The sequence below is a fragment of the Oryx dammah genome, unplaced genomic scaffold (genome assembly GCF_014754425.2).
Source record: "Oryx dammah isolate SB20612 unplaced genomic scaffold, SCBI_Odam_1.1 HiC_scaffold_19, whole genome shotgun sequence".
In the NCBI taxonomy this organism is placed as follows: domain Eukaryota; kingdom Metazoa; phylum Chordata; class Mammalia; order Artiodactyla; family Bovidae; genus Oryx; species Oryx dammah.
In genome coordinates this window covers 50710732-50726035 of record NW_024070203.1, presented here as the reverse complement: position 1 = coordinate 50726035, position 15304 = coordinate 50710732, and the positions used below count along the sequence as shown (strand labels likewise).

Here is a 15304-nt window from a genome sequence, read left to right as displayed (position 1 = left end):
AGGTTAAAGATAAGAGTGTATTCACTGTCAGAAAATATGAGTCATATGCTCCGAAACTCCCATTTTTCTTTTTCTTCTAAAACAGCTGCAAAAATGGAAAGTACATTTATTTTAGTTAAGGTGATCACAATCCTATGATCTCTTATGAAGCAATATCTTCGGGACAGTTTAGAGACATGAACAGGGGATGCAGCAGGTAGGGGTCTCTCTTCAGAAAACAGATTTGAATATCAGCATTTTGGAACAATAAAGAAATATTAAGTATTATATGAAAGTCTTCTAAGAAAGAGCTAGGTCTCTTTGTTTCAGAAGCAAACAAACATAAAGAATAATGCTTATACCCAAATTTTAAATATAAGGAAGCAGAAGTGGGGTGGTACAGATTTGTATATTTATTACGTACAGAATAATATAAATCAGAAGTCAAAGTTGGATTTCAAAACATAAAAGGTAAAATTGTCTTCTCTTAACCAAAAAGAATGGAAACAAAGTCTGTACCCTCGAAATTATGTACCCTGATGCTTTACCCAATTTTGCTGGAAAGATAAGACGTTAAACTATCAGAGTTTATTACTATAATTATTCTTTTTAAAAGAAATTCACCAATTTCTAACTAAACAAACTATTACCTATCAAATCCATTAATTTGAAAGAGAAAAAACTAAACTTTTTGCCTTTAAGAGCATGCTGCAGTCCATGAGGTCACAAAGAGTCAGACATGACTGAATCTTTAGTTGGAGTGAATCATTAATATTTTATTTTAAAATCATATTTACTGGTAGCTTACTTCCTCTTTCTTTATTTTTCTTTTAACAAATACTGTCATTGACTTTTAGCCTAAACTGACTCATTTGGAAATGTGTATGTGGAGATAAAACATTAAAATGTAAGCTATGTTTTATGGATTTCATTACATGATCAATCTTTAGAAAATGCTAAAATATATTGTGACATTTGTAATCTTTCTGCTGCTACTATTTTTGACATAAAACCATATTTATGTATGTTTCCATTTAACTAACCTTAAAATTATGCTATTACTGTAAATAAGAGAAGTATATCTACTTTGGAAGCATAAAATTACTTCTTAATCTATTTAGGAAAAATTAATGCATTATTCTATGAGCAGCATAAGATATGCTTTAACTATTTTAAAACTAATTTCATTTAACAAATTGTAAAATTCTTAATGGAGATGTAGAAGTGTTATTTGCTTTTCATATGGTAGGAACGAAGCAGAGACTCAAGTAAAAATGAATGAAGATAATTGAGAATGTAAGACATGATTGCCATAAACAACCAAATATGTCACTAGAAATAAGTCAGGTTGAAATGAAAGTGTTATAACTTTAATTTTGTCAACTTTATTTTGCCTTCTTTTTTGAGACTAGCAACTAGTAAAACTAATGGAATTTTTGTCTCTTGAAAATATTGAGTGACAAGGAAAAAAACTATGTTTAAGATAGGTCTGATATTTTTACATATTTGTACTATACAGATGTGATTTGCTTTACTTTTCTAATAGTATGTGAAATAGTTTTGAAAAATATCTCCTTCTATACGATAGTGAAAGGGACAAGCATGTGGCAAAATGACAAGCACAGAATCTTATAGCAGCTTGTTGTTTAGTCACTAAGTTGTGTCCGACACTTTCGTGAACCCATGGACTGTGGCCCACCAGGCTCCTCTGCGCATGGGATTCTCCAGGCAACAACACTGGAGTGGGTTGTCATTTCCTTCTCCAGGGCATCTTCCCAATCCAGGGATCAAACCCTACCCTGTCTCTTGCATTGCAGGCAGATTCTTTACTGCTGAGCCACAGGGGAAACTCCCTGATAGGAGTTGCTGCTGCTGCTGCTGCTAAGTTGCTTCAGTCATGTCCGAATCTGTGCAACCCCATAGACGGCAGCCCACTAGGCTTCCCCTATCCCTGGGATTCGCCAGGCAAGAACACTGGAGTGGGTTGCCATTTCCTTCTCCAATGCATGAAAGTGAAAAGCGAAAGTGAAGTCACTCAGTTGTGTCTGACTCTTGGCGACCTCATGGACTGCAGCCTACCAGGCTCCTCCGTCCATGGCATTTTCCAGTCAAGAGTACTGGAGTGGGGTACCATTGCCTTCTCTGCTTATAGGAGCTATTCCCTGCCAAATATTGAGATGTGCTAAACACATCTGTTGCTAAATTAACTGTAGTTAATTAACTGTAGAACACAGGATAGTATAATTAGATTATTTAATATGTTCAAAAGGAAATTACTGCACATTGAAATAGAGCATCTAGTCTATTGTCTCTGTCCTTGAAGAGAATATAAACTCCCTGAAAGGGGGGATCATTTTGTCTATGATGTTCACTACATAGTAGTGAACACTATTATGTACACTAAACCTTGGCACCAACAACAGTGTTTGGAGAGCAGCAGTGCACGATAAATTTGTTAATAAATTAATATGTGAAAAGTCAGTGTTCAGTTGATGTTTATGAAATAGATAATTCAATTGTTATTGAGATTAAAAATGCATTTAAAATTTATTAAAATGCATCCTATTAGTATATTTTGCCACTTATTTTTTGAAAAAGACACTGGAATGTTTGTTAGACAATAATTTTGTTGCCAGGGATAATGCAGTAGTGTATAGAATGTGTCAAGTCAGTCACCAGGTAAAAAGACTGGCTCCATCACTTACCAGTAAGTATCAGTGTCCTTGAGTAAATTCTTAAACTCAAGGAATCTCAGATCCTTCATTGAGGAAAATCAGAACTCATGTAAAGATTATTGTGATTAAATGAGAACATGTGTGTATAGCATTTTTCATCAATAATGTTAATTATCATTACATTACATATTATTACCTTCTTTTTTCATTCCTGCTCTAAAGCATTTTCTTAATCGACAGTATCTACATTGATTCCTTTTGTCTTTGTCAACAACACATTGCCGACTGAACCTACAGTGCCAAAAAAAAAAAAAAAGAGATATTTGCAGACAGTTATCATTTATCAAAAAAGCAAACAGACAGACTTTTAAAAGTATAGTTAAATTTAGATCAACAGAAAAAATGTATAAGGATAATTACGAATTTTCGAATCTCATGATCAGCATGAAAATACAAGCCTCACCTCTCATGCAATATTTCTAATAAAACAAAACTGAATGGTATCTCACTTTTGGCCAGTATCCATGGTCATTTCTAACTTGTGCCATGAAAGCCAAACTCAGAAGGAAAACTTTAGTATACAGTTTATAACGCTTACTACTAACGGTTTCAGTGTGACGGGGAACTTCACTCCTCTGCCCTTCCATGATTTTTCTATGTAAATATTCTTCTGTTAGTTTTACCTCATATCTAATTGGAGTTTACTCTAAATTCCAAATTATATATCAAAAGGCAGTTGAATAAAGCATTAAGAATACAGTCGCTGTACAATTAGGTACCACTTCACACCCACTACCATGGCTAAGATCAGGAAAAAAACAGACAATAACAAATGTTGATTAGGACATTGAAAAATTGGATGGCTCACACCTTGTTGGGTATAATACAAAATGATGTGGCTGCTTAGGAAGAAAGTTTGGCAGTTTCCAAAAAGGTACCCAAGAGTTATCCTATGACTCAGCAATTCTTCTCCTAGGTTTATACTCAGGAGAAAGAAAAACATGTTCACACAGACTGTTGTACATAAATGTGCAGAGCAGCATTATTCACAATAGCCGAAAAGTGGAGACAACCCAAATGCCCACCAGTTGATAAACATACAATGTAAACAAAATGTTGTGTACTCACATAATGGAATATTACACACTTGGCAATAAATAAGAATGAACTGATGATACATGCTATAACATGGATGAACCTTGAAAATACTGTCCTAAGTGAAAGAAGTCAGACACAAAATGTCACATATTGGATAATTTCACTTATATCAAATGTGCAAAAGATGCAAATCTATGGAAATAGAAAGTAGATTAGTAGTTACCTCACATTGAGGGGAGGGAGCTGGGGGAAATGGGAAGTAACTACTAAAGGAGGTTTCTTTATAGGATGGTGACATATTCTAAATTAATTATAGTGATGATTGCACAACTCTGTGAAAATACTAATAAACTAAATTGTGCACTTAAAAAAAAAAAGTACAGTCTCTGGAGTTAGACCTGAACTTGATTCCCAGTTCCACCATACGCTGTCCATAGAACTTGGGAAGGTCATTTAACATCCCAGGTCAACCCGCAATTATAAAATAGGGAGGACTTGCCAGCACAGGTTGTTATCTGAACATACTTAAAAGACTTTGAGATTAGCAAAGCCTAAACTTTAAAAAAACATTTTTTCCCCTAAACTTACATCAATATAAAATTTTCCAAATGGAAAAAATCATAGCATTTGCTTAATATCAGTATATGTAAAGAAGGCTAAGTTGGCAGCAGTATTCATGATGGGGTGTTGGGAGGAGTAAGGTTGTATGTTGTTGGTGTATTTTTTAAATTTCCAAAAGTTGTATGGAAACATTCCTTTCTCAGTTTTCCCACACAGGAAGGGTAAAAATCTTGAAACCTATTTGTGTTCAAGAGTCATTCTCTGACTCAGAATTTGTTGTTGGAGTGCTCAACAACACTGTAATATATTCTGTAATAATCTATCTGGGAAAAGAATCTGAAAAAGAATCGATATATGTATATGGATAACTGAATCACTTTGTTGTACACCTGAAACTAACACAATATTGCAAATTAACTATACTCTAAAATAAAAGAAAAAAATTAAATGGAAAAAAAGTTACTGTTTTTAGTTGCTTGGATAGCCTATATATACATATATATATACACACACACACACATATATACATATATATATGTATACATATATATATACATATATGTTTCATCTTTGACAGCACATATGACTTAAAAATTGTAAAAATATTATTTACATGTTATTTTGTATTTATTTTACTATTAATCTTTTAGAAGCATTGAATATTTGAGGGAATCGTACAGAAAATGCTTTTGATGGAGTAAATCCACTTGATTTCTTTATACCTCTCAAGTTTGACTGTATATAAAAGCAAGAAATACTTTCCTTTTGCTTACCAAGAAGGTTTTAAAAATCGTTAATTTACATTTTTAAACCTACTTTAAACTCTCTTACAAAAATTACTAGAGAACACTAGTTAGATATTTGTGAGTTATATATTAACTTTTTCACATCCCTAGAAGTCAAATGTCATAATATGAGAGAGTTAACTTCTTCCTAAATATTCAACTTGTGCCAAAAACACTTTAACAATCCTACACGTGACTTTCAAAGACAGAGCAAACAGATTTCTCCTGTTAAAATCAGTCACCTTTGAATAGCCCATACTTAATAGACCATATCTGCATTCAAGAACTGTTATTCTGAACATTAAAGGTGAAATATCTAAACCTAAATTGTGATGTGATGTTTACCTAGATATTATTTTTTTGAAAAAACCTACTAGAAATGTGACACATACAATATAATTAAATAAATTTTAGACAAAACATTAAAATCAATGGCAAAATTGTCATGAGAAATATATTTAAAATTTTAGAGCTGAAAATTTCATTTTATTTATGAACATCAACAAACTGCCAAAATCATCGGCACTTTTATAATTTTGTTTTAAAGATCAGGATGTGATGATGCTAAAATGATAAGCAATGTGCAGAAAAAATACAATCTGTGAAACCATTTAAATATAGATTTACCTATGTCTATTGGTATACAACAAAGAAACACAAGGAAAAGACAACACCAAATTTCAGATAGTAGTTACCTCTAGGAAAGAGGGAAGGAAGAAAAAGGGAGAGGGGAGGTGTCCACAGGAGGCTTCAACTATATTGGTTTAAACTGGGTGATAAATATGTGGATTTTTTAATATATATAAGTCTAAGATGTTTCATAAAAAAACCACCCGTGTGAATGCATCATATACATATCCACATGTACTCACTTTTTTCCATTCTTTTTTTCCCCCTTGTGCTATACATTAGTTGTAACTAATTACTAGTGCTATACATTAGGTGTCATTAGTTATCCATTTTATATACAGTAGTATATGTTTGTCAATCCCAATTTCCCAATGTATCCCTCCTCCCCCTCCAGGTGTCTGTATGTTTGCTCTCTACATCTGAGTCTCTATTTCTGCTTTGTAAATAAATTCATATATACTGGTTTCTTCTAGACTTCATGTATGTGTGTTAATATGCAATATTTGTTTTTTCTTTATGATCTACTTCACCCTCTATGACAATCTCTAGGTCCATCCACATCTCTGCAAATGTGACACAAATGTACAATTTTGTTCTTTTATAGCGGCTGAGTAATATTGCACTGTATATATGTACCACACATACTCACTTTTAATGGAGCTTATACATTTTGTTCTTAGAGTTATAGAAATTTGTAAGCTCTTTATTCCCTTACTTCTTGCATGGCATTTTGAAACACTGCTAAAGACCACCTTTCTGGAAGGAGCATTTCAAGTACCTGCAGGAATAAACGTGACTCTTGCGGATGCTGCGTCTGAAGAAACCCTTGCACCCATCACAGCTGGAGGCCCCATAGTGCTTTCCTGTTGCTCTGTCCCCACATATGGCACACAGACAGTTGACACCGTTGTCTGCGGTGTTCATACTTGTTGTCTCTGGGACAGAACTATCTGTTAAAGAAAGAGGAGAATGCAAGTTAGCACTATTTCTTATAGGAATGGTCCTGCTGATTCTTCAGGGCTTCCCTGATGGCTGAGTGGTAAAGAATCAGCCTGCGATGCAGGAGACACGGGAGACTCGGGTTCGATCCCTGCGTGGGGAAGATACCCCGAAGGAGGGCATGACAACGCACTCCAGTATTCTTGCTGGGAGAATTCCATGGGTGGAGGAGCCTGGCAGGCTACAGTCCACGGGGTCACAAACAGTCAGACACGACTGAGGGGACCAAGCAGGTGCATATGCACTAGTTATTCATGGGCATGAGACAGTCCATTCCTCAGCTCCTGGGACGCTCCACACCAGCACTCTCTTTTTAACCACTAGGGGCTTCTGCCAAGTCTCCATTCCAATCTCCCCACTCCTATTTCTGAGGGTTAGACTTTGGGATACCACAGTTCTCAGCCCCTCAACCATAGCCTTTCCCTAGGGAAGGTCATCCAGTCCAATGTCATTAAAAATCACTGTATGATGACAAATCCCCACATCTTATCTTTAGTCCTGATGTCTCCCATGGGTATCAGTCTGAAATACCCACATATCCATTGAATAACTTCACTTTTGAGTTTAATAAGAACTGCAAATTAATGTATCAAACACAGAGCTCATTTTTTTTTTCTTCTAGCACTCATTTTCCATTCGTCTTCCCTCGTCAGTTAATGGTACCATCTGGTACCTGCTGCCAATAATCTTGGCCTCTTCATTGAACTCTTTTCTACATTGCTCATATCCAATCAACAAATCATATTTAAAATACGCATTGCATTCACAACTTTTCACCCTTTCACTATGGCCACCCTTATTCAGTTAAACATAACCTTTCCCCCGGATTATTGCAACAGCTTCCTATCTAATTTCTCAAATACTTCCACCTTGGTTCCCCCACTGTTTATTGCCCCAAAGTCTCTAATGTGCTCTTAGCATAAGAAATTCACATTATCCTAGTCTTCTACATCCAATCCTTAGGTACAGAATAAGCCTACACATTTCCCCATGGCCTGTAAAGCCCTGAATGTAAAGGTCCCCCTTCCACCTCTCTGATCCCATTATTTCACACTATATTTCATCCTGTTCACTAGTCCTCAGTAATGTTGCCTGTTCCCCCGCCCAAGCCTTGAAGTCTGTTCCCATCTCAGAGCCTTTACACTTGCTGTTTGCTCTGCCTGAAAGGAAAGCTCTTCCTCAAGAATTTCTATGACCTGGTTATCCAGTTTCTGCTCAAATTTTACATTTGCTGCGAAACAGTCTGCAAACATACATCTGAAACAGTCATCTACCATCTGCCCTCAAGTAGAACCCAGAACCCTGCCTATTCTTTAAACTAACCACTTCATTGTCTAAAGTTATATTATGTTTTAGTGTGTTCATTTATTACCTATCTTTCCTCACAGAATAAAAACTTCATGATGTCAGAGGACTTATCTGTCTTAGTCATCCCTCTGTCTTCCAGCTCTAGAACTATGCCTGACATAAAGTGTTAAACTATGCCTGTTTTAAAGAAAGAGGCTTTTAAAAATATACATAGATATTTTTACTTATTTCTTAAATTAGTTAATATTGTTTACTACACAAACGGTTGGATGGCATCACTGACTCAATGGACATGAGTTTGAGTAAGCTCTGGGAGATGGTGAAGGACAGGGAAGCCTGGCAAGCTGCAGTCCACGGGGTCCCAAAGAGTTGGACACGACTGACTAAATAACAACACATCTTTACGGGCTTCCCAAGTGGCGCTGGTGGTAAAGAATCCACCTGCCAATGCGGGTGACACAAGAGATGCAGGTTTGATCCCTGGGTTGGGAAGGTCCCTTAGAGGAGGGACTGGCAATGCACTCCAGTATTCTTGCCTGTAAAATCCTGTGGACAGAGAAACCTGGCGAGCTACAGTCCATGGGGTCGCAAGAGTCAGACAGGACTGACAACTGAGCACACATCTTAACACATCTCTACGTACTCAAAAGATATTGAATATATAAGAATATATTATAAACTTTAATTGATCATAACATTATATAATAATATAAATATAATAATTCATTACTATATTCCCATTATAAAAAGATAAAAAGACTGTCATTTCCCAACTACATTCTGGGACAATATATGTATTCTACTTACTAATACTCCTGAGCTGACAAATAGTGTCATATATAACTTCATAAAACTAAAAAATATCTTCAGTGCGAATATATTTAAGGCCAATCATGTGACATTTTAGAATTTAAATGCTAGGAATTTTTCTTTTCGTAACATAAATAGAATAGATATTAGAAATACAGCAAAAGTGTCAAGAATTGACTGTGTTCTGGAAGATTATACGGAACTACAAAAAAATATTCAACTCTTGATTCCAGTTTATTGTCATACTTACATATTACTAACAAGAAACTTACACATTAATACAAGAAAACAAGTTAGACAACACTTTAGAAATAGCCAAAAAAGTCAGTTGTTTTAGTAAATATGGTAAGTCATTCCCTATTATTTAGTGATCTCTAGCCTTTAAAAAATTCAGGAGTCTACTGAAGTAAATACTTTATTAAATACTTCTAGTCAAGTCTAAACATAAAGTTTCAAAATAGTGACTTCCTAATAGTTGTACTGAAAATTGATTTTAACTCCTTTGTGCTAAAATTTCATAATTCATCTTCTGAATATTTTTAGAAATCTTCCTACTAATAAATTATTGTTGTTTATTGTTAATAACACTGCTGTCACAGTCACTGAAATTGTACACAACAGTATAACCTCAAAGTATCCTGAGTACAAGATACAATTTCAGTCCTGAGCTAAGCATGCTCATAAACACACACATACACACATTTTTCCAAAGCATACATAATTAGTACAGTTTAGGAATTCTAACAATTATAACTGATCTTGGACAAGATTTTTACTTAAAAAATATACCTAAATTCAAAGTCAATGGTAAACTGTATTCTATTATATAAAGACATGAGCTCTAAACAAGTCATGTCTTATTTAAAGTTAAAATGTTACAGTAGATAAATACCAAGAGCTTTGTGAGGCTAAACATTAGCTTGTCAAGTACGGTTATAATATAAACCATTCTTTCTTTACATATTTGTGTTCAAGGCACAGACTTGATAGTAATTTTAAATACAGTTTCTCATCAGCAGTCATTGAGAACTAGAATAATAAAAAGAGGAAGCAACCAGTAAAACTCTCCAGTGTTCTAAGGAAACTTTTCTATATGTCATTTAAAATGTTGCATAGAAAATACACTTTACAGACAATCTGCCAATATAACTCACTACTGTGATTTGCAATAAATAAAATAACTGCTGAAACTACTCTTTTTACCTGACTGGCCCATGACAGAATCCCAAGGTTACTTTGTGACGCATAACTAAGTTTTCCTATCTCAAATATAAAATAGCCATAGCATTATTCATTTAAATTTTGTGATGAAGGGCAAAAGCCTCAAATTTGTGGACTGAAAAAGCAAGCCCTGAATTCTCTAGCAATAAAACGCAGAGCTGCCCCCTAGGAATCTCAGTTTTACTTCTCTCGTTATACTTACTTTTTTCTTTATCGGCAAGCAGATGAGAACTTACCATTTGAATTATACAGAATCTGCATAGTGTCAAACTCCAAAGTTGTGTAAGTTGGGTCCAAGACTTCACTGTAATTTGCCATCTCCATGTCCAGTATCGGTTCCGATACCCTCATCATTGATTTAGAAACACACATACAAGTGGCACCACAGGCCCAGACTGCGTGATGGCTGTTGGGCTTTCAATCTGTGAGTGATAATCCAAAGTTAACTGTAACTGAGTGACTTATGTGCTGCAGTGGGAGGGGCTGTAAAACTGTAAACTCCTTCAGCAGGCCATATTCTGCTTACTTCTTTTTCTTTTATGGCAAGCAATTCCTTGTGATAATGTTGGAATGCTTCATGGAATCACCTTATCTGAAGTGCTTAGTGGACTAACATGATTTCCTAAATTGATTTCCAGTAGACAATAAATGATGTCACTAAGAGGATTAAAAATAGAAAAGAGAGTATCTCCAGTTTTGAACCATCATTAGAGCTTGATTTATCCCATTTAAGTGGCTGAAACTGCATGCCACAAGTTCTGGAAAAAAAAAAATAAATGGGACTGACTTGTCATAAATTTGATAAGTCAAAGACTACAAGTTAACACTTACCATAAGCACTTGATAATTTCAAGTTTTCTTACCCATCCAGTAAAGCTAACTTTATGTTGAGGAAAAACAAATTTGTGATTTGAAATGACAAGGGATTTATTTATGATACATCCTAGTAGAAGCCTGGACTTAGCCCTAATACGGCCTGAAACACATTCTCTTTAACTATCAACTTATGATTCAGTGTTCCTTGAAGGTTTGTAAATGGGCAGAATTAGTACAGCTGCGAGTATCTTGCAGGCTTTCAATAAATAATTGTTAGACAACCAAGAGATGTTCAGAAGCTTGCCTCAGTGTGCCACCTGCATGTGCGCTAAATCGCTTCAGTCGTGCCTGACTCTTTGTGACCCTATGGACTGTAGCCCGCCAGGCTCCTCTGTCTATGGGATTCTCCAGGCAAGAATACTGGAGTGGGCTGCCATTTTCTCCTTCAGGAGATCTTCCCAACTCAGAGACAGAACTCACATCTCTTACATCTCCTGCACTGGCAGGCCACCTGAGAGCCCTTAAAAACTGCTTTCAGCAGACCCCTTGGAAAAGATGCGCTCGAGGCTGAATACTAGTATGTAATGAAGACAGGGAAGGAAAGAAAGCTGGTTCCTCCTTCTCCATCGTGGAGAGTCCATGGATAACACTAAAACTAAAAACTCATCAAGCAGTATGTCACTTAAAGTCACGGGCTAGTAGTGGGCAAAAAAAAAAAAAAAAAAAAAAGGAAGGAGGCTAAAAGAAGTGCCTCTGAGAATGATGCCCACTAGGTTTTTTTGTTTGTTTTTTCTTTTATAGAGTTCTTGGGAGAAACATTGTAGAATTAGTTGATTCTTAAATCTGTGCTTCTATAACTTCAATAAAAATAAAAAAGTCATAAATAAACAGTTATTCATGCATGAATAAGGTTTCATTTCTTTTTACTTTAAATGCCAAATACTTTCTTATAATCTAAGTAAGATTATCCCTAACACGTGTGGATGTACACATTCCATCATCAACTTTCTCACATCTAACATCTATACAGCACACTGTATCGTTTATGTGTATATGTGACAAGGAGAATTTAGAGAGTGGGAACATTTAGAAGACAATATTGAAATAGTGTCATACAGAGTGAAGTAAGGCAGAAAGAGAAAAACAGATATCGTATATTAACACATATATGTGGAATCTAGAAAAATGGTATAGACGATCTTATGTGCAAAGCAGAAATAGAGACACAGATGTAGAACCAATATATGGATACCAAAGTGGGAAATGGGGTAGGAGGAGTTGGGAGATTGCGATTGATATCATGGAGAAGGAAATGGCAACCCACTCCAGTGTTCTTGCCTGGAGAATCCCAGGGACGGGAGAGCCTGGTGGGCTGCTGTCTATGGGGTCGCACAGAGTCGGACACGACTGAAGTGACTTAGCTTAGCTTAATTGCATTTAATACAACAGTATGTGTTTTGTTTTGTTTTTTCATTCAAGCATTAGCTAGCTTGGTTAGAGAAGACAAGTGGTTAATGGTCAAAAGACAAGTGGTTAATGAAGCCAGGTCCATGCTTTTAAGAGTTTGCAAGAGGTTAGACTAAGGTGTTGTGATGCAAACAGGACCTGTGAGTTCATTGTTCATTATATATCATACAATTCAATACATCAGGTTCAATTAAACTTGAATCCATTATACCCCAAAGTTATCTATCATCTAGAGAAGGCAATGGCACCCCACTCCAGTACTCTGGCCTGGAAAATCCCATGGACAGAGGAGCCTGGAAGGCTGCAGTCTATGGCCTCGCTGAGGGTCGAACATGACTGAGCGACTTCACCTATACACTACTGAAATTATATATAAAATAGATAACTAATGAGAACATACTTTACTCAATGCACTGTGGTGACCTAAATGGGAAGGAACTCCAAAGCAGAGGGGATATATGTACATGTATGGCTGACTCATTTTGCTGTACAGTAGAAACTAACACAACATTGTAAAGCAACTATGTTCCAATAAAAAAATTTTTTTTTAAATGAAGTTACTTGAGAGCTAAAAAAAGATTATATTTCTATGTATATAAATATATATTTTTTATTAAAAACATATTCTGAGAATATGTTTACTAATTTTATCTTCTAAGAAAGAATTTCAGTCACATTTACATTATAAAAGAATTTTATTTTCCACATTTTAAAAAGATTACTGCAAAGTAGTATTTCTTATTCAATTTCTCAATACCATAAACCTTGTGACTATTACATCTTAGAAATTATTATATTTTTCATTTGAGAAGACTGGCTTCTGAAATTCAAAGCCATGTGAAGAACTGTGAAGAAAAGAGCAGAGTCATTTTAGCAGTCAGAGTCACTGTATCAAACAGTGATCACTGGAGTAGCCCTCTTGCCTTCATAGTCTGTAGCATTCTTAATTGTGAGGATAATATTTGGGGGAGGGATACATTTTAGGGGCTGATTTTGTTCAGAAGCTTAACTGTAGTAACTCAGTTTTTGAAGGGAACAGCATGCAAATCCTGTGGTTTTCATTTGCATGAAGTAGTTCTCATTTGTGCTGAGCCAGCACACACCCGTTGTGTTACCTGTGTAAACCCAGAGTGTATGGCACGTTGCCCACATTCTTTCCCATGCATGCAGTGGCTGCCCAATACTGAGGCATGTCACCAATGGAAGGGCACCAATAGAAGGAAAAGAGGAAAAGGAAAAGGTAGAGAACCATTCATTTATAAGACTGCAAAATACTTAAGAAAAATGTGATAAAAAGAGAAATGTGAGAACATTTCTCACAGGAGAACAAGGTTGTCATAGTTGATTCAGTTTCTGTTTCCAGTCTGCTCCATCCTGTGCTCCTGGGTAGCATCATCATGGATCAGGGCATGGCACTCAAAAGGGGAAGGAGCTTTAAATTTCATCTCAGCACAAATCCTCAAATTTGGCTTTCAAGATGAAACCCATTTCCCATCTACATTATTGTAAATTATCTTTCTTATTTATTGAGTAAAAACTTGAGAATTTCCAGAAGATATAGTAGATCTAAATAGGAAGCATATCTCCTCAAGTTGGGGCAGTCTTTCTCCTAATGATATTCAGATGTGGAAATTCCTACAGCATCCAGTCAGCCTCACTCTAGGGAAGGAAAGATTCTCTTTCTTTTCTTTATTTCTTCAAAGAAATTACAAAGTAGAGTAGAATTCCTCTTTACTTAAGTTCTAGAATTAGTAATTTACTGAACAAATTAATTAGTTAGACAAATTAATTGAACAGAGAATCATAAAAATGGTATATCCACACTTAATATGTATAATTGCTACTGTTTTGTTAGATAACTAACACCTTTTATTTGAGTAAAAATCCACTGTGTGGAGTTCTTTTTTTAAAATTGAAGTATAGCTGGTTTACTACGTGTTCTGTTAGTTTCTGTACATGGCAAAGTAATTCAGTTTTATATATATATATATATATTATTCAGTTATATATTATACATATTACATATATATATATATCCTTTTTCAGATTTTTTCCATTATGGGTTATTACAAGATATTGATTATAGTTCCCTGTCCTCTACAATAGGACCTTATTATTTATCTATTTTATATAAAGTACTGTGTACTTGTTAACCCCAAGCTCCTAATTTACCTCTTCCCACCTCCCTTTCCCCTTTGGTAACCACAAATTTGTTTTCTATGTCTGGGAGTGTGTTTCTGTTTTACAAATAAGTTCATTTGCATCATTTTTTAAGAGTCCATATGTAAATGAAATCCTATGATATTCATCTTTCTTTGATTAGCTTACATCTCTTCATATGATGATCTCTAGGTCCACCCATGTTGCTGCAAATGGTATTAGCCCCTTCTTTGTCATGGCTGAGTAATATTCCATTTTATGGATGTACCACTCTACTTTATCCATTTACCTGTCAATGGATACTTAGTTTTCTTCTGTCTTGGTTGTTGTTAACAGTGCTGCTATCATCATTAGAGTGCATTTATCTTTTCTCTCTTTTTTTAAAAGATTTTTTGATGCGGAACATTTTTAAAGTCTTTATTGAATTTGTTACAATATTGCTTCCATTTTATGTTTTGGTCTTTTTGGCCCTGAGGCATGTGAGATCCTAGCTCCCTACTCAGGGATTAAACCTGCACCCCCTGCATTGGAAGGCAAAGTCTTAACCGTTGAACCATCAGGGAAGTCCCAAGGGTGCAAATATCTTTTTGACTTAGAGTTTTCTCAGGCTATATGCCCAGGAGTAAGATTGTTGGATCATGATATTTCTATTTTTAGTTTTTTAAGGGCCCTCCATACCATTCTCCTTGCTGACTATACCAATTTACATTTGGATTCTTTATTATTTGTTTTTTTTTTAATAAATCCCATACACTGCCTTTGATTTCTCTTTTTTTTTTAAAGTGGAGAAAGAAG

General features: G+C 35.3%; 1 protein-coding gene across 1 annotated transcript in view; it reads right to left on the bottom strand.

Moving 5' to 3' along the window:
* Positions 1 to 10779, bottom strand: part of HNF4G (hepatocyte nuclear factor 4 gamma) — a 28101-nt gene extending 17322 nt beyond the window's left edge. The window contains exons 1-3 of the mRNA XM_040262075.1: positions 10303 to 10779; positions 6507 to 6678; positions 2851 to 2945 (exon numbers count right to left, since the gene is read on the bottom strand). Of these exons, the coding sequence (XP_040118009.1) occupies positions 2851 to 2945; positions 6507 to 6678; positions 10303 to 10438 (403 nt within the window). The 5' untranslated portion in view covers positions 10439 to 10779. The remainder of the gene's footprint in view (positions 1 to 2850; positions 2946 to 6506; positions 6679 to 10302) is intronic.
* Between the last annotated feature and the right edge of the window lie 4525 nt (positions 10780 to 15304).